General features: G+C 42.9%; 1 protein-coding gene across 7 annotated transcripts in view; it reads left to right on the top strand.

The window, feature by feature from the left end:
- LOC118641444 (protein CLEC16A) overlaps positions 1–19857 on the top strand; it is a 164926-nt gene that overhangs the window by 60110 nt on the left and 84959 nt on the right. For all 7 annotated transcript variants that reach the window (XM_036278690.1, XM_036278691.1, XM_036278692.1 and 4 more), the window contains 2 exons: positions 11451–11580; positions 15365–15465. In XM_036278690.1, the coding sequence (XP_036134583.1) occupies positions 11451–11580; positions 15365–15465 (231 nt within the window). The remainder of the gene's footprint in view (positions 1–11450; positions 11581–15364; positions 15466–19857) is intronic.

Below are 19857 nucleotides of genomic sequence, written 5' to 3'. Positions count from 1 at the left end.
TGAATGTGCACCTGTGGACCCTCTACTCCCATCCCCGGTTTGCACAGAAATTTGATCTGTCTCACTATGATGGGTGACTCATTCTGAAACCAAGAAAATCACAGGGCCCCTAAATTTTCAGAAATTGAATACTAAAAGGAAGACAAGAGTGCCTTCATCCCTGCTGCTGAAGGCGTGTTCACTCGGATGTGTGCTGCTGTCTTGGCTTGCTCTGCAGTTTGAAAGGGCGGTCATCTCTTTGTAGAGTCACTTGGAACAGTAACTTAGCAAACATGCCCAAGACAAGAGAATGAACTGTTTGAACTTCTTGTTTGAAAAATAGGATTTGGTTTCTTTTTTTTCTTTTCTTTTTTTTGCCTATGGAAAAGATAGGCATCAGTTTCATAGCCTGACCTTCAAAGCCTACGCTTGTCTTGAAATCCCAGCAAGGACATGGAGTACAGGTAATAGCACTGATTTTGAACCTGCCACGTCAGCTGGGAGTTGAGGGGTGCCTAGGAGCTTGCAGCCCCAGCTTTGCTTTTTATTTATTTTTTTACATTTCACTGACATGAAACGGAGCTTTGCGTCATTCTTGGCTCCTCTTGTAAAGCCAGAGTAAACCCCAGGTCCAGCAGAGTATTCTGATTGGAGTGAGCCAGGGACTAGCTATCAGGAGTTTAGGTCTAAATCCCAGACCTGCAGGTCTGCTCCTAAGCAGCTGTGTGACCCTGGGCAGATCATTGCCCTTTCTGTGCTTCTCCACTAACAGAGGGGGCTTCATAATGCCCAGCCCTCAGGGTGTCAGAAGTGAGAAACATCAGTACCTCAGCATTTCGTACGGGACACCTGAGCACTGGGTAGGAACCCTGACTGAGATATAGAGTGAGGAGGTTGGAAGTGGCACTTGAGCTTGGCTGGGTGGACTTTGTGCTTGGGCACCCCAGCATACTTCTGGGGAACCCATTTCCCTGTTAACTTCTATAAGGAATAGTGAGATGGCTCGCTCTCGCTCTCTCTTTCTGTGTGTGTGTGTGTGTGTGTGTGTGTGTGTGTGTGTGTCTGGAGGGAGGGAGAAGGATTGGTAGGCTGGGCCACTGTTGTGGAGAGATGTGGGAGTGCCCGCTCTTCAGATGGGCTTAACTAGTATAAGGAGAAGGATTGGAGGTCAGTTTAGACAAATTCTCTGAAAAGCAACTTCCCAGAAAAATATTCTGAATTCAGTCTCATGCTATTCAGTAAAAGATAATAATAATAAAACATAAAAAATAAAAAAACAAGGAAAGGGGCACCCTACATACTCTGCACATACACACCCTGTTGTTGCTACAGTGATACCTCGGTTCTCGAACATAATTCGTTCCAGGAGGACGGTCGAGAACCAAATTGTTCGAGAACCGAAGCAATGAAACCAATAGGAAATAATGGAAACTGGATTAATTCGTTCCAAGCCCCAGAAAATGCCTATTTACTGGCCTAATTTGTATATAATATGTAGAAAAACATAAGTCTCAACAAGAAATAAAAGTGTACAGTATGTCTAAGGGTTAAATTCAGTGTAAAGCGTGACTCTCTCCACAAAGCGTGACTCTCTCTCTGCACTCACACTGATGACGCAGGCAAGGCGCGCTGGGCCGAATGAACGCCATTCGGCTCAACTCGGCTCATCTCGGAAGTTCGAGTTCCAAATATTTGTTCGGATTCCAAGACAAAAGTTTCTCGAATCTCCTGGTCGAATACCGATTTGGTCGAATACCAAGGCGTTCGAGAACCGAGGTATCACTGTAGTTCCTATTTCCCTCTTGAAATTCTGCTCCAAAGCCAGCCAGTAGCATGCACTTCTTCCTTTATATTCTAGGTAACCAGCAAGGGCATCTTTCTCCTCCTTCCTTTAACCTTGTTTTTTAAGGCCATCTTATTCTCCCCTCCCCCTCTGTTTATTGTCTGTCCTCACTGTGATTGCTGGAATGGAGAACACAGAGGGCAACTGAGAAAATCCTGGAATTTACGAAGTCAAAGACTATTGGGAGGTCATGCCTGCCATTTCCCTGAAAAGTACTTCATTTACCAAATATTAATCAGATTAGAATGTACATCATCCCAGGCAAGTTGATGAATTATTGCTGTTATTAAAAAAAATCAGAGTGTCAGAGTATTGGGGAAGCTCATGGATTTGGCCAGAGTTGTTATAACTAGAGGCAGAAGTTGACTTCTTGCATCCTCAGGCCTCTGTACAGTAACAATGTTGTACAACCATCACCACCATCCGGCCCCAGAACTCTTCATCTTCCCAAACTGAAACTCTGTCCTCATTAAAGGGATCTCCATCTCTCTCCCCCAGCCCCTAGCAACCACCATTCCACTTTCTGTCTCTCTACCTTTGACTACTTTAGGTTCCTCATAAAGGGAATCATATAGTATTTCTTCTTTGTGACTGACTTCTTTCACTTAGCATAATGTCCTTCAGGTTCATCCAGGCTGTAGCAGGTGGCAGGATTTTCCTTCCTTTTTAAGGCTGAACAATATTCTATTTTTTGGACAGGCCACATTTTGCTTGTCCATTCATCCGTCGGTGGACACCTGGGTTGTTTTCACCTTTTGGCTGTTGTGAATACTGCTGCTATAGGCATGGGTGTGTAAATTCTCCTCTGCTCTGGAGGTTTTTGTGGAAATCATATTGTGGAAATGGTAGAGGCTGAGGAGGGCTAGGGCAGAGCCTGCTGAAGCCAGAGGAGCTGGAGATTCAGGTTTTTTCTCCCAGCATCTCAGCCACACCAGCATGTTCCTCCACTCCCAGAGCTCAAGACTCTAGTTGTGTAATGGGCTCGCTCACCAGAATGGATTGCTGGAACCTTCAAGATTTGAGCCATGGTACCTGGCACAGAAACCATACCACACACAGATTCCCATTTATACAATTCAATCAATGGGCAGTGCAGAAGGGGAGCCCACTGCAGCCGGGGGTGGGGACAGAGGCCCGCCACCGAAAATAAATAAATAAATAAATAAATAAATAAATAAATAAATAAATAAATAAATATCCCTCTGTGCCTCAGTTTCCCCTTGAGTACAATGTAGAGATTATATTAGATCTTTGTTATCCCAACTGTGGGGTATGGAGTGTTTTTAGGTGGGACAGAGTGGGCCTTAAAGACCGTGTTGCGTGATTAGCTTCAGGGGAGCCTCAGGTTTGGGTTGCCAAGTCTTTCACACTTCTCTCCCATTCCTAAATCTCCCTTTTTCAGTGTGCACAACCAGCCTCAGTACCTTTTTATTTATTCATCATGTGTATTACTTTCAGTTTTTTTAATGGTTTATAATTCATTACTGTATTTAATTAATTTGATGCTCAAATTGTTCCAGATTTAGCCATTATAAACAGAAACAGTTGGTTTCTGTTTATATTGGTTTAATGCTTGCAGTAGTATTTCAGATTAATTAGAAGTTTTTTGTTTTATCCTCACCCGAGGACATTTTTTCATTTTTTGTTCAGATAGAGTGGGAGGGAGAAAGAGGAAGGGGGAGAGAGAAACATCGACGTGAAAGGGACACATCGAGTGGTTGCTACCCGCACAACCCAACCGGGGCCTGGGACAAACTGCAACCAAGATACGTGCCTTAGAGGGAACCAAACCTGGGTCTCTCTGAACCACAGGCCAACGCTCTAACCGCTGAGCCAAACCATCCAGGGCTAATTAGAAGTTTTTAAAAAATAGTATAAAGAACACCCATTTACCCTTTACCCAGTTTCAACTTTTAACATATTATACCCCATTTGCTTTCTTATTTGCATTTTTCTCTCTCTCCACACAAATACATCCAAACACACACACTCACAATCGTGTTTTTCTTCCTGTCCCTTCCCTCCTAAATCCTTAGATGTGCATTTGCTAAGAATGGGGTATTTATTCTCTTTCATGACCACAGCACTGTTATCAGCTTCATAATAGTTTTCTACTGTGCATGTTCCAGTCCACTGGCCCATCAGTAATGTCATATAGAGCGTATTCCCCCTCTAGGACAGAATTCAGTCTAGGGTCAGATTGTGTCTTAAATCATTGTGTCTCTTTAGCCTCCTCTACTCTGGAATGTTTCCACAGCCTTTCTTTCTCTTTAAAACATTGAGATTTTTTAAGAATACAGAACCTCCCCTTTCTTTGTTTTAATAAAATGTTCCTCATTCTGTTTTTGATGTTTCTTTGTGATTAGATTGAGGTTCTGCATTCTTGATTGGAATATGATGTAGGTGACATCATGTCTTTCTTGGGGTGTCATATCTGGATGTCCTTCTGTCTCTCATGAGTGATGTTAATTTTGGTCACCTGCTTAAGGTATTGCCCAGTTTTTCCACCATATAGTTACTTTACTTTTTCTTTGCAACTAATCAGCAGTACTTGGGGAGACACTCTGAATATGCAGATATCCTGTGCCTCATTAAAATTCCCCCTTAAACTTGGCATTCATTGATGATTCTTACCTGATCCAGCCTTTACCAGGATGGTGGCAAAATGCTGACTTTCCAACATCAGCACTCTCTTCATGGTTAAAAGTCAGCCCTCAGCATTCTACTGTAAACAAGATTCCTCCTTTCTCCCATTTATTTATTTATCTCTCTAGTCTTGGCATGGACGTGCGGATTTCAGTTTTTTAATGGTTTATAATTCATTACTGTATTTAATTAATCTGATGCTCAAATTGTTCCAGATTTAGCCATTAGAAATCCTTTCAAGCTGGCTGCTGTGTCCTTGTGATAAGCCCCCATCATTTTTCAAGCAGTCCTTATATTTTCTGGCACAACAAGGTATTCCAGGGTCATCTTCTATCTACTGTGTCCATCCCTGGGATTAGGCATTTCTCTGAAAATCTCTGATTCCTCTCAATGGGCAATGGTATTAGAAGCCAAGATCTGGGCACTAGATATGCTCATTGCTACTGGGTTTTCCAGCTTTTTGACCCTTTTAAGGGATAGAGCTAGGAAATATATGTATGTATATGCACAAAATATACATTTATTTATGCATACATATACACACAAATATGTACATACAGATACATATTTTGAAATCATAAGTTCATACCAGTACCTCCAGTTCTGATCAGTACCCAGAGAGCTGTTTCCTGCCTTCTTCCATTTCAGATTTGTATCTCTTCTTCCACAGTGAGAATTCTGGCTCCCAACAACATGGCATCAATAAATTTATTTTCTCAGCCCTCTAAACACATCTAAAAAGTTTCAGAATTATTTCTTATTTAATAAACAAACAAAGAGTTCAGAAGTTTTTGCAATCCCTACCCCAGCTCCAATACTTAACCTATCCCCAAACTGAGGTTATAGAAATAAGTATTGTGTTTATACTACTTGGATTAGTCTGTCCTTCCTCCTTTCTTTTCCCCTTCAGGGTAGGTATGTTATTTATTTGAAATAAATGTGGGTCTTTTTTATTTTTTTTCAGTTTAGGGTTTTCCCTTCCCATTCTCATTGATTTAATTTTTAAAAAATATATGGAACATGAACAAACTCAAAACTATGTCAAAAGGTTATATTTAAAGAATGTCCATTCCTCCCATATTTCATCCATTCTCCCCACCTCTTGTATATAGGCAACTTGATTGTTTTCTGCAGTATCCTTCCTGTGTTTCTTTATGTAAAAAACAAACAAACCATGTGTATGTATGTTTTCTTATTTCCCCTTCTTTCTTACACACGGAGTAGCACACTATATATATGCTCTTTGGCACTTTGATCTCTCCACTGAGCAGTATCTCCGGAACTCACTTCCTATCAGTTCACGGAGTTCTTCCTTATTTCTGTCTACAGCTGCACTGTGTGCGTATACCATCATTTATTGAGCCAGTCTTTATGCTTGGACATTTAGGTAGTTTCCAGTATTTTGCAATTACAGATAATACTGCAGTGAATACCCCTGTGTGTGTTTTTCTTATTGCTGGAGGTGTATCTTCCAGATACATTCCTGCAAGTGGAAGGGCATAGTAGTGATTTAGTTTCTTTTCTTTTTTTTTTTTTTTTTAACTTATTAAAACATTTTTTTTTTATAAAGTTTTCTTTTAAAATGTACTTAAGTAAAAAAAAAAAGTAAGTTCAAATAAAGTGATTAAGTAAATAACAAACAGTACAGGCAACATAGAGACATGGCAAAATTGTGAAGGCGGACAGGTGACTGAAGTTTGAGCAGAACTGGGCTAAGTTATTGTTGCAGTTCCTTCAGACTCCAAAATAGAAACCTGGTTTCAGTGGGGCTCATGGTATAATAACTGAGAATCAGATGGAGTCCCCCGGGAATTTATCGTCAGCACCTGAGTTTTTAGTGACTGTCAGTGGAAATCTGAGTTCACATGCGCCAACTCATCTGCTTTTCCCAGTTGCAGCAGCATCATGTGTGCATCCTGGAGGGAAGCGGGCATGATGTCAGTGCAGGGGTTGGGGACAGAAGGCTAGACAGAACCATACCAGAAGTTCTGGAGTGGCGTAAAGGGGGTTCACTTGACCCTGAATCACTAGGAAAAGTCAAATTATCTTTTAAAGATGGATATAGAATCTGTTTCAGAGCAGTGAGAATCTGGAGAGACCCTCTTCCCCAAAAAGTTATTACCTATTCCTTTCATGTCTATGTAGTCTTTTGTATGCAGGGAGTTGGCAGATCCTAGGTAGGAATTACTACTTTTTTTTTTTTTTTTTATCCTCACCTGAGGACATTTTTTGTTCAGACAGAGTGGGAGGGAGAGAGAGGAAGAGAGAGAGAGAGAGAGAGGGAGAGAGAGAGAGAGAGAGAAACATTGATGTGAAAGGGACACATCGAGTGGCTGCCACCGCACGACCAACCAGGGCCAGGAACATACTGCAACCGAGGTACACGCCCTTAGCTGGAACCGAACCCAGGTCTCTCTGGACCACAGGCCAATGCTCTAACCACTGAGCCAAATCGGCCAGGGCAGGAATTACTACTTTTAAGAGTTCTTTGGATAAAATTGTTTAAAAGAAGGTGGGGAAAAACTGTCTTGGCATTGGAAGAACTGTTCTATATTCATCTAGACAATTGATCTAAATCAAACAGCTCACTCCACAACTATGCTGGCTGGGTCAGGATATATGGGAGGGATGGGGGTGCAGCTGTGAGAACCAGGGTGTGACCCAGCCAAGGTTTGGACTCCTCATTCTGTGTGGAGAGGTCCCTGTGGGCCTGGGCCTGCACCAGGATGTGACGTGGAGATGAAGAGGGGAAGCAGGCCTGGCTTTCGATGTTACTTTCCTAGCTGTATTAAGAGTCGTTGCTCTTCTGGGTTTCTGTTTCCACATACAGAGTATCCAGGACCAAACCAGTGGTTTTCAGCCAGTTTCGTGTGAAGTGCCAGAATTCCGCCAACAAGCTTTAGGGGCCTCTGTGGAACAGTTGAGTGAACCTGTGGTTCAGAGATGTTTGGGGCCCACCCACTCTATCTAGAGCAGCTCTGATCTCATTGGCTTACCAGGGTTGTGTGCCACAGGAAATTGTCCAAAATTAATATCTACTGCTTAACAAAGTTTGATGAGCACTGACTAGGTTATCTTTAACCTCTTTCTCCTCTGCTCCAGAATTCTCATAGTGTCCAGGGAGATTAAAAACTGAAAGGGAACAACCACATCACCGCATTCCTGTTCTCCAGGCCGAGGCGCTCGGACTTGGCCCCATAACTTGGGGGTCCTTGGAGCTGAGTTCCTGCCATGACAGCGAGGCCAGGAGGAAGGAGAGCTTGCACTAAGGCAGGAGGCAGGTCAAAGGTCATAGGGCAGAAACCAGAGTGGGAGGTTGGTGCTGTAGTCTAGCTTGGTGGTCTTCAGATGTCCTTGTTGGCACATCTATCAGTAAACACAAACACAGTCAAACTTCTGTTCTTGAACATCTTCCATCTGAAACAATTTGGTTTTCAACCAGGTTGTTCACCATACTTCTGTTTTCTACCCATCAGTCCTTTCATGTTGTGCCTCATTGTGACAAAAAAGCATCCCTTAGACAACAAGCAAAGGAGGGACTGCTTTTGTTGCTGGTGAAATCTATGATTAGCACAATTTTAAAACATAAAGAGGCCATCAAGAGTGCTGATGTTGCTAAGGGTGTGAAAGTGCTCACAAAACAACAGTCACAGCAATTGAAGAGGTAAAAGAGGTGTGGTTGATGTGGATGAAGGAAAAGCAGTTAGCTGGTGATAGCATTTTGGAGGCAGTGATACATGAAAAAGCAAAGATGCTGCATGCTGACTTCCTGAAAGACGCCCCTGGGAACAGTGCTGAAAGTGATTCCTTTAAGGCTAGGAGGGGATGGTTCAATAAATTTAAGAAAATACGTGTTTATTTATAGATGAAACAGTGCATTAGATATGCATTGTATATAAGAAAGGTTAAAACACAATCATTTGTGGGTCTGGATAAACTCGATTTACATTATTTTTAATGGGAAAAAATGATTCAGTTTTTGAACAAATCGCTTTTTGAACAGCCTTCCAGAACGAATTAAGTTTGAAAATGAGAGGTTCCACAGTAAATACATAATTTATGCATGTATCTCCCAAATATATATATTTATTTACTATAAATTATACATTTGACATTACTGGGCTAATGTTATGTATATTATAAAACCAGCAACATGGATTTTTTTTAAGATGAGAATAATTAAAAATAAATGAGGTACTGCCCAGTGAATCATCTTGCATACCCACCAAGGTATCTGCACCCCACTGTGGAGAAGACTGGGGTAGCTGGGGGACATCTGAGGGGGTTGGTGGAGGTGAAGATGCAAGGACAGGGAAGAGTGATGGTTCCCAGACTGCAGTCTGCACCACCTCCTGCTCATTGACGTAGCCCTGTGCTCCGTGGACTGCTGTTCACTCATGGGCTCTCTGTGACTCTACTCACTTGTTTTGTTTTTGTTTTTCTTAAATAGCCTCATCCTAAGTAGTAACATCCACACAAAAAACAGATTTTCTGTGCAGTTGGAATTTTCTTCTAATACACATTAAAATAAATACAAAATTATGCAAAGAAAATATTTGTCCACATACCACTTAAAAATCATGTGAGCCCCCATCTGTGTAGTGGGGGGCAGCGCTGTGGAAGACTGCAGTCTGTGGCATCTGACTCCACACCATAGTGGGGCAAAGGGGCTGGTGAGAGAGAGGCCCCTCGTCTCCTGCTGAGGTCCAGGCCCAGGGGGGTGAACTCTTCCACACACAGACAAATCACAAGCAGTCATGCCCAAGAGTCCCAGAAGTGCGGTGGGGATGTGCCACCTCCCTGTGAGAACACATCCGATGTAGAATGGGTGGGGCTGTGGATCATCTCGATATGTGTTGCAGCTTCCAGAACCTCCCACATTGGCTCAGACCCTGCCTGCCTCCAGAACCTCTTGCATTGGGCTAGACCAGTCATTCATTTGTCCATTCATCCATTCCAGTGATACTTGTTCTGCACCTACCAGGTGCCAGGCCCTGGGCCAGACACTGGAGTTATAGTGGAGAACAAGGCAGCTAAGGCAGCCACTCTTATGAAGCCCACATTCTAATAGGGGAAGGCAGAAAGGCAACAAGCAAACCAACAAATAGAAGGTGTAAAATCTAGGTAGTTATAAATGCTATAAAGTGAAATCAAGATAAGGAGGGAAGGGACAAATCTATACAGAAGAAGTTCACATAATTTATGTAGCAACTCCCTGTTCCTTAAGTGTAGGCTGTGCTTAATGACTTGCTTCCAAAGAGTATGGAATGAAAGGAGGAGAAAAGTACCTTTCCAGTGGAGAAACCTGAGCAACATACGCTTGGCCAAGTGACAGAGATAACATCAGCAGTCATGAGTCATGTTGATACCCTGTACCCTTGATATGATGTGATGTGATGAGAAGGGCACTTCCCTTCTGTGGTCATCCTCCCAGAAACCTATAACCCCAGTCTAATTATCAGAAAAACATTAGACAAATCCAGATTGAGGAACATTCTGCAAATTACCTGACCAGTTCTCTTCAAACTATAAGGTCATCAGAATCAAGGAAAGTCTGAGAAACTGTCACAACCAAAAGGAGCCTAGAAGTAATTTGATGTTCTAGATGGGATCCTGGGACAGAAAAGGGTATTAGGGGGAAACTAAGGAAATCTGAATTCTGAAGTATGCAGTTTAATTAATAATTTGAAGAGGTAAAGAAAAAACAGGTAGAGATGACCTCCGAGAGGTCCCTGAGGTGGTGACATCTGAGCTTGAATGATGGGATTGAGTCATGCCTGAGCAGGGAGACCTGGGGTGAGAGCATTCCCAGCAGAGGAAACAGCCGTGTAAAGATCCTGGGGCAGAAAGACACTTGGGCTGGTCAAAGAAGAGTGAGAAAAGCTCAGTGCAGCTGGAGTGGTGCTGGGTGGAGAGGGCCAGGAGGTGAAGTCGGAGGTGGCCGGGTGCCAGGCCATTCTAGACCTTGACACCATGGAGGCATTTGGATTTCATCCTGAATATGGTGGGAAGGCAGTGTGGAGTTTTGAACAGAAGGATGACATGAGCTCATTTCCATTTAAAATCACTTGCATCTGTATAGAGAACAAACTGAGCAAGCAGAAAAGGAAGCAGTGGCCAAGTGGGGACCCCTGTGTGAGTCCAGGGAAAGATGATGGCAGAGGTCACGGCAGAACCCAGGTATGCACCCATCTTTCCAGAAACAGAAATACAGGTTCACATATTAATGATCTTTTCCCCCCTCATTGTGTCTCCCAAAGATGGGGAAAATGAACTGAACTCTGGGTTCCAAGAACTGAGTATTTGAAGGTCTATACCCGTGTGTCAAAGAACTCTGTAACAGGACACTACTGTGCAATAACCATCCATCTCTAATTCAAAATGTTTTCCTTTATTGGTTCATGCCTTTGTCTGAAAAATAAAATGTACACCATACTTAAGTCAGTTGACAAATTGCCCTTCTTTAACTGGGAAAAATAAAACATGGTTCCTAACCTTTCTCTGCCATCTAGCAGTTATAAATAGAAAGGGAAAACAAAAGGCTTCAGTCACATCCAAGCTTTTTCTAAAGTATAAACAGTTTAAGAGTGTTTTCAGTGACTTTGGTTATGTTTTATTCACCAGGTATTTCTTCTATGCTGCCTCAACTCTTTTGGGAAGGAAGTGTGGTATCAGTAAAGTAAAATAAATTCTTTTTTAAAAACCTTGAAATAAAATAAATTATTGCAATTTGTGCTTTCCTGTCAAAATCAGGGCCTCGTTTCTTGGTAATGCCAAGATGAAAGGAAAGGGAAGGTTCTGGCATTTGTTTTATATTTCCCCCAGCATGTTGATGGTGCCCGTCACCACCGTTGAACATTTGCTTGATTTGCTTGATGTGTTAGGAGCGATTTCTGGGGTTTTGTCTCCAACACAAGTATGTCTACAAATCTAGGTCTGGGAAGCTATCTGGGCTCATCCCAGTTTCTGTATTTGCTTCCAGAGATAGAGATGGTGATCATGGAGCGCAGCAAGCTCCCAGAGTTGGCGGCCAGCACGTCCATGCAGGAGCAGAACACCACAGACGAGGAGAAGAGCGCCGCCACTGGCTTAGAGAGTGTGCAGTGGAGCAGGTAGGAGGCCCCGCCCTACAGCACTCGTGCTGATGCTGGGGTGAGGCTGCCTACAAGCCAGCCTGGCACGGTGGGTTACTGCTCGCTCTTTGGGATGAGGAGATGGGCTCAGCAGTGAGGGTGGGTGCCGTGGCTGGGATGCCCACTAAGGATAACCCAGGGCTCTTCCCACCACCCAAATGTTCTCTTCTGCCTCTCAACCAGGCCATCTTGCTTCCTGTCTTTCCTTTTCTTCAGCCTTTGGCCACCAGAGCCTAAGCTCTTCTTGAGAGGCATGAGGACAGAGCTCTCACTCAACGCTGTATTGCTCACCTCTTGGAAGGAAAATGAATAAGACATGATGCCCCCCCCCCCCCGCACTGCAGGGCTGGGCCCTGTTCTAAAGAATGTGGGCTGTCGTGTAGATGTGTACTGGCCATTCCTGGAAGGCTCTGTGGCTCCCAGGAAGGATCCCCTTGGGAGCAGTGTTTGGGTCTCCCTGTCTCATTCATTCTCTGCCATGCACACAGCTGTCCACAAGGCCTGCCCTCATGACTCAGCTTGTGTGATTTAATGCTGCTGTCCACCTTTGACTTTGTGCCTGATTGTTCATTTCAGTGATGGCCTGCCAAAGCTACATCCTCTTAAACCTTCGAGATGCTACATTTCCTGGAACCTTGCTGTAGCACCACCCGTTTCGGAATAGACTTGGACAGAAGGCTGCTCCCAAAGTGTGCAGTGACCCGTTAGGAGTGCTCCTTATCTACTGGTCCCACTGCACAGACTCCTGTAGTAACCTCCTAATCCTGTGTTAGTGTTAATAAACGCACAATAGCATGGTTTTCTGTCAGCCTACAAGGAATTCATTTCCTGAACCCTGAGGGTGGGATGGTTGAAATTCACACATATCCCATTCTATTTATTAATTCTACCTAAAGTGAAGAGTTAAAGCACTCTGTCTTTTCCCTCCACATCTTATTTATCTCTTTGCTTAGCAGATATTTCAGCTACCTGACAGAATTCATTTTTATCAGATGCACAAGGGAGCCACTTTTAGTTTTGGTTAAATAGAACACACTGGAGTGCAGTGAGGGCTATCAGTTGCTGTAACTTAAAAAGACCTTTTTTATTTGCTTGGCAGCAAAATACAATGTAACCCCTCAAGCTCTGAAATTTAAGGAAATAATTCTAAACACAGAATAGAAGGGGGAAACAACCTTCAGGTGCTTGGCACAGCATTAGTTAGAATATGAACAATTGGGAAAACCACAGATGACTAGAAGTGGGGGATGCTCAAGTAAATGAAGGTGCATCTGCTTAATAGATTATTAGCCATTGCTTTTAAGTGAATACTGTTAATGTGTTCAGTTTCTTAGAATCTAATGAGAACAGCACATATTTTACATAGTAGGATAAAACTTTAGCTTTGCTAAAGGAAGAAAAATATCTATCTGTTCTCCAAAAAAAAGGTGAACAGACCAAAATGTTATGTTTGAATGTTGGAGATGAGACTTCTTTTTTCCCCCTGAATTTTAGTAAAGCAGGAATTTTCTTAGAGTTGATTGAGATTGTTCCTTAACTTTCAGTGACTTTAAGTGGCATCTTCTATCGTGTGGTTTATAATGAAATCTGATCCTGGTGCCTTGAGTTGGGCCACATCCAGGCTGGTGGCCCCAGGAGTTTTTGGTCTAGAGCCCTGTTCTGTCCGGAGACTGAATGCCACGGAGAGAGCAGTCCAGGTGGAGAGTTGCCTTTTCCTTTGCAAAGGTATTGAGTTGATGATTGTCAGAAACACCGCCAAGGTCTTCTGTCCTCCCAGTTCCCGGCACTGAGCAGGGAAAGCACTGACGGTGAGGGAGGGAGACAGTTTGTTCTTGACATGAATTGGATCTTGACATTGGTCCACTTGTCTGAAGAAACAGTGTAGTACAAAGCGTAACTGTTGTTGTAGATGGGCTAAATCTGCATTCAGAATTACATATAGGCCAAGAAACTAAAAGCCATTTAAAACGTGCTTTTCTTAAAAAAAAAAAAAAAAAGGCTTGAAATGTGTAAAGAAGGAAAAAATGGTTTTCATGATGCCAGAATTCAAAGGCAGCTGTTACTAACATGTTGGCTATTTCCTGCCAGTTTTTTTAAAATGCGAGTTTAGTGGGAATTTTGCTCTCCTTCACCCTCCCAACCCCCCGCCAATAACTTATACATACCATGTCTGTCATTTTCTTCTTTTTTCTTGTCTATTCAAACCCCAAACTCTTTTTCACTTTATTGTACTCTTAGTAAACAGAATGCTAATGGCTTCATAGTACTTCATCTCATAACAGATAGTATATTCACCCAGCCCTCCCTCTGCTACTGGGTATTTGGTTATTCACCTTATTCCCAAATGAATATACAATCCAAACTCCAAGCAGCTTGTTTACAAGAAAATATTTTCTACTTTATCCCACTTTTAATTTGAAAGTGTTACCGCTATGGGCTTACAAAAATCCAAATGCACACATTGCAGAACTATTCATGTATCTGAAAGGTGATGCTCGATCTGGGGCTCAGGGGAAACAGCCCAAACATAAATGTCCCCATTAAGGTTCTTCCTTTAATTTCTGGGTGTCCTGTGTTTGTTTGAAATCTATGAAAAGTGTGTTTTCACTACTTTCTCGTTTGAATTTTTCAATGTAGTATTCTGAATCAGTGGTACATTTATGGCATTCAAAATTCAAAAAAATACAACAGGTTACATAGTGCTTCTCTGAAGCCTGGTTGCCCTCCCCCCAGACAACCAGTGTTGACAGTAGCTGCTTGTTCTTCCAGCGGTCAAGTGTGCCTTTGGGTACTCATTGAGGCACTCTGCTCTCTCGGCTTCAGCCTGGCATGCAGCGGGGCAGCCACAGGCAGTCATGGGATCAGAGCCTTTGGCCTAAGGGCCAGAACTGTGCACATTCTATTATCCTTGTTGGAGAGTCTTTCCGGGCCAGGCCTTTCACCTGGAAGGGCAGCATTTGGGGCGTGTGGTTTGTGATATTTGCGGCCACTCAATAGATCTCACCCACAAAGCATCAGAGGTGAGAGACTTCATCGATTCTCACCAGTCAGGGAAAGTCAGTCCAAGAAATTGCAGGGCCAGGACCTGCCGACGTGAGATCATGGAGAAATGCCCTTGAAATATTTAAAATAGAAATTACGTAGCCGCTCCCGTGTACTAGCACTTTCCACTGTGTACCTGGCCTTATGTTAAATGCCTTTCAGCGGATATTTCACTTGAATCCTCATAATAACCCTGTAAGGCTTTAATCTCTATCTTATAGAGGGGGAAATGGAGAGGTTTTAGGTAACTTACTCAGGGTTTACAGCTAAAAGAGGCAGAATCAGAATTTGAGTCCAGGCAGTCTGGCGCCAAGGCCCACGTACTGAAATTGTTCTCACTTGGTGCCTTGTCTGTCACATTGCCCTGTTTTCTTCATTTCTTGCCACTCTGCAGTGATGACGTGGTTTGTCTGTTCTCAGTTACTGCTCACTTGGTATCATTTATCCCCAGTGTCTGGGACAGCTGGTGAATGATTGTGGAATGACTAAGTAGTCTGTTCCTCAGTCACTTGCCCCTCTAGATAGCAGCTTCCCACAGGCAGAGCCTGTCTCTCATTTGTCTTGTGTCCTCCGTGCCTGGTGCCGGACTGGGCACACGGTCGACTCCCTGCATGCTCGTGGCAGAGCTGTAAGAGGCAAAGACTAGCACCCCGTTTGCAGGTGGGAGAGGAGAAGTGTTTTCCTGTGTACCATGAAGCGCATGAATGTCCCTCTTTTCCAGGCCCTTCCTGGACATGGTGTACCACGCCCTGGATAGCCCAGACGATGATTACCACGCACTCTTTGTGCTCTGCCTCCTCTATGCCATGTCTCACAACAAAGGTAAGCCCGCTCGCCTCCCTGCCTTTCTGGTATCCCTGCCTTCTGCTGTCAGGAGGGAAGAAGGAAAGCCGCTTTTCTTGAGGAATTACTTCCCTTTCTGGTTTTGGTGGACTCCCTCAAAACTTGTCTTCAACCTTGTTAGAATTTCTCAGGTGTTTTTCCACAGACTAAAGCCACAGGAATTGGTTACTTAGGCAATATGGAGGGAAAAGATTCAAGTGTGACTGTCTGACCCAGACAGTGTATTCACACTGTGGTTTTCTTTCGACCCCTTGCTTTACAACTGCCTCAGTGTTGACCTCCTCTTATTTAACATCAGAAATGAAATTAGTCAAAGTGTAATCTTGGTTTTGCTATTTATAATAATTGATGTTCTCATTCTGGGTTCTGAGCTAAAATAAACTCTGGGTGGATTGTGTGGAAGTGTAGGTTTCCTTTCTGAAGAAAGGTGTGGTTCTCCGGCTTCCCCTGTTGAGGCTGAGCGGTCAGGATCAGACTCCCACAGAGCCGACAGATTTGATTAGGATTCATTCATTCACTTCCTCTCTGGGAACAGCCTGGTGTGTGCTCCACCTGGCTTGACAAGAGCAAGTTCTGAAATCTCCACATCAAAACCTCTTCCAAGAAGAAATCAAGAATAATCCTCTGGCCCCTGCCACGAGCTGAGCTTGGCATAGATGAAACTTTACATCAAAGGATGTTTTAGTCAAGCTTATTGGGAAATAAGTGGAGCTGGGTTGTACTAAGTTTATGGCTAGAGACATTGAAAAAGCAGTCAGTATAACGTGAATCAGCACATCATTTCACATCTCTATGGAATTGCCTTCTTCCTTTTAATCATATGTCTGTGCCATCATTTATTCTGCCATTCCTTAATTGAATGTCACTGAAACTATTCCCAGGCTTTTCCTTCCATAGACAGGACTGACCAATGATGCTCTTCTCCCTCCACAGTCTCATTCACTCCCGTGGCTTCTGCGATCCCTGTTCGCTCCTGGCTTGGTGCTCGGCACACGGGAGCCCTCAGTTACTGGGAGTAAACAGACCTCCAAGAGACTGAAGTGCCAGTTGCATGCTGGACACTCTACCTAGGTGTTTCAGCAACACCTTGAAACAGTCTGTCTGTACCATACTCATCCTCATAAATATACCCTAACCTCGTCATACATCCTGTCATTTCTGGTTCAGTTGAAATTGCCAGCCAAGGTTGAAACTGCTATGACCTTTTAGCTCCTTCCCTCCTTGGATCCCAGCATTTAGTCATCAGGTTTTGTCAGTACTCTCTCTTCAGCCTCTGGTCAGAATTTAACTCAGTGTGACTCAGTGCCTGGCTCTAAGCTAGATGCCAGAGGCGAGAACCAAAGTCATAAGAGCAAGAGAGGTCTGATCACATCATTCCAGTGGCTGTTATTACAGCCTTCCCAAGGGGTCAAACGAATTCTATAATCCATCCTCCATGGCACTGCAAGGTAATCCTCTGTAAGGCTGTGTTGACTGTGCCCTTCTCCTGTTCAGAAACCTTTAGTGCCTTGTTTTCTCCCTTAAACTTCACCCTCCTGTACCCATCATTTACAATATTCAGACTGCACCCATCATTCCAACCTAATCTGATTCCCCTGACTTCCCATCACAGACCCTTTGTCCTGGCCCAGGGGTTAACATTTGTATGTATTGATAGAACTCTTTCATAGAGATAAACCTGCTATTGCACTCATTGAACTCTTGAATGTTCTTTTGGTTGCAAGCAATAGAAACCACCTCTCATTAACCTAACTAAAAGGAAAAGTTTATAGGAAGGCCCCAGAAGCAACTCATAGAGTCCAAGAAGTTGCTGAACAGCTCAGGGAAGGGCAGGAACTGACCGGCTCTAAGGACTTCACTCAAGGTAGATCCTGATTTGTTTGGCCCCAGCAAATCCCAGGGTGGAATTTGCCTTCATTCAAGTTTCAGGTTCTTGGGCAAGAGTCTGATTGTTCCAGCTTGGTAGTGTGTCTAACTCTGGGAACAGTCAGGTATGGCGAGGGGGGGGCAGGGTTACACAGCACAGACTTGGCCCCATGGGCTCAGCACTGTGTCTGGGACTATTCCCAGAGCAAGGAGCTCTTTGAAAGCCTGGCAGCCACCCTAGTCAGTGCCAACATGCCTACTGTTTCTGGCTAGTTGGCCACCTTCTTATATTTATTTGTGATTTTTCTTAACTATTTTCTCTGTCCCATCACCACCACCACCTATTAAAATTTTGCTTGCCTGTCAGGAGTCCTCTCAAAAGTCACCTTCTCCAGGAAGTTTTCTTTGATCCCTTCAGGTGATAATCACTCTGAGTTAGTACCAGTTAATGTAGCAGGCACATTTTACTGATTACTGGATTTGATTTGCTGAAATTTGGCTCAGGATTTTTGCATCTGTTCATGAGTGATATTAGTCTGTGGTCTTCTTATAATTCTCTTATTTACTCCCAGAGATATGTTCATTTTATGGAATGAATTGGGAAGTATTCCGTCCTCCTGAATTTTCTGGAGGAGTTTTTGTAGAACTGGTATTATTTCTTCCTTAACTATTTGGTAGAATTCGCCAGTGAAGCCATCTGGACCTAAAGTTTTATTTGAGGGAAGGTTTTAACTACTCAATTTCTTTAGTAGATATAGGGCTATTGAACCCTATCTGTTTCTTGAGTGAGCTTTTGTAACCTGTCTTTCAAGAAATTTGTCCTTTCATCTAAACTGTTGAGTGTATTGACGTAAACTTGTTCATTATATTTCTTTATTATCCTTTTAATGCCTGTAGGATCTGTAGTGATAGCCCCTTTCTAATTCATGGTGTTAATAATTTAGGTCTTAGTTTTCTGATTAGGTTGGTTAGAGATTTATCAATTTTATATTAATTTTATAGATATTTTTAAAGAACTTTCTTTTGGTTTTATTGACTTTTCTGTTTTTTTATTTTGTTTTGTTTTCATCCTCACCTGAGGACATTTTTGTATTTATCCTCAGATAGGGCGGACGGGGAGAGGAAGAAAAGGAGAGAGAGAAAGGGAGAGAGAAACATTGACGTGAGAGAGACACATCGAGTGGTTGTCACCCACACAACCACCGGGGTAGGGACAAACAGCGACCAAGGTACGCACCCTCAGCGGAACTAAACCCAGGACTCTCTTGTCCATGGACTGATGCTCTAACCACTGAGCAAAATTGGCCAAAGCTGTTTTTCTGTTTTTTATTGCATTAATTTCTGTGCTTATCTTTATTTCTTACCTTTAGCTGCTTACTTCAGATTTAATTTACTCTTTTTTGTTGTTGTTTCTTAAGATGGAAGCTTAATCATAGATTTTTATTTTACTTTTTAAATTAACATACAGTAAAATTAACTTTTTGTTTATAGTTCTATGAATTTTAGTACATGTATGGATTTGTGTGAGCACCACTATAATTAGGATATGTTTTACAGCATTTTCAACCAAAAAATTCTATTCCTTTTTAACTATACCCTATCCATACCAGTCATTGATTTTTTTTTTTTTTTTTTTGGTACGTGCCCCTAGTGGGAACTGAACCCAGGACTCTCTGGTCCACAGGCCAACACTCCAACCGCTGAGCCAAACCAGCCAGGGCCCAGTCATTGATTTTTAAACGTTTCTTTTATAAAATGAGTTTAATGCTCTAAATAGTCTTCTAAGCACTGTTATAGCTGCATACAATGAATTTGATATATGTGGTTTTATTTTTCTTTGTTTAAAATATTTTGTAATTTCCCTTCTGATTTTTTCTTTTCTATGCTATTATCTTTGTAATTTCTAGCAGTGTTTGTATTACTGATTTTTCTCCTGGTTTGGTTTTGGGATATATCTACATCTATCTATCTGTATCTATATCTATGTCTATGTCTGTGTCAATATCTATATTTATGGTTGACAGTTGTGAATTTTACATTGTCAGATGCTGAAGTCTTTCTTCCTTTTGATACTTTTTGGCTTTGTCGTAGGACATGGATAAGTTTCTTGGAATCAGTTTGCTCCTTTTCGAAGCTTGCTTTTAAGTTTTGTTGGTGTGAGTCCAGAACAGCCGTTAGCCTCAGGCTCACTTGGCCCCACTCCTGAGGCACTTTCCTTCTGAGGACTCGACTGGATGAGCCACTGTTAGGGGGTGTTTTTACATGCTGGTCGGTGGGAACCTGAACTCTTCTCAGGCCTGGGTGAGCTCCAGGGATTGTTCACCTGCTTCATTCCAGTAGGTCTTTCCCTTTCCTTACATGCATGCACAGAGCAGGACTCAGTTGAAGCCTCAAAAGGAACCTTCTGCAGATCTCTACAGCACTCTGTTCAGCTCTGTCCTCTCCAGTACTTTCTCCCATTCACATCTAGCAACCTTGGCCTCCCTCATCTCCAGGCTCTGCCTT

The sequence above is a fragment of the Molossus molossus genome, unplaced genomic scaffold, assembly GCF_014108415.1.
Source record: "Molossus molossus isolate mMolMol1 unplaced genomic scaffold, mMolMol1.p scaffold_m16_p_3, whole genome shotgun sequence".
Taxonomy (NCBI): Eukaryota; Metazoa; Chordata; class Mammalia; order Chiroptera; family Molossidae; genus Molossus; species Molossus molossus.
The sequence above is the reverse complement of the archived record's forward strand: the minus strand, read 5'-3'. Positions and strand labels throughout refer to the sequence as shown.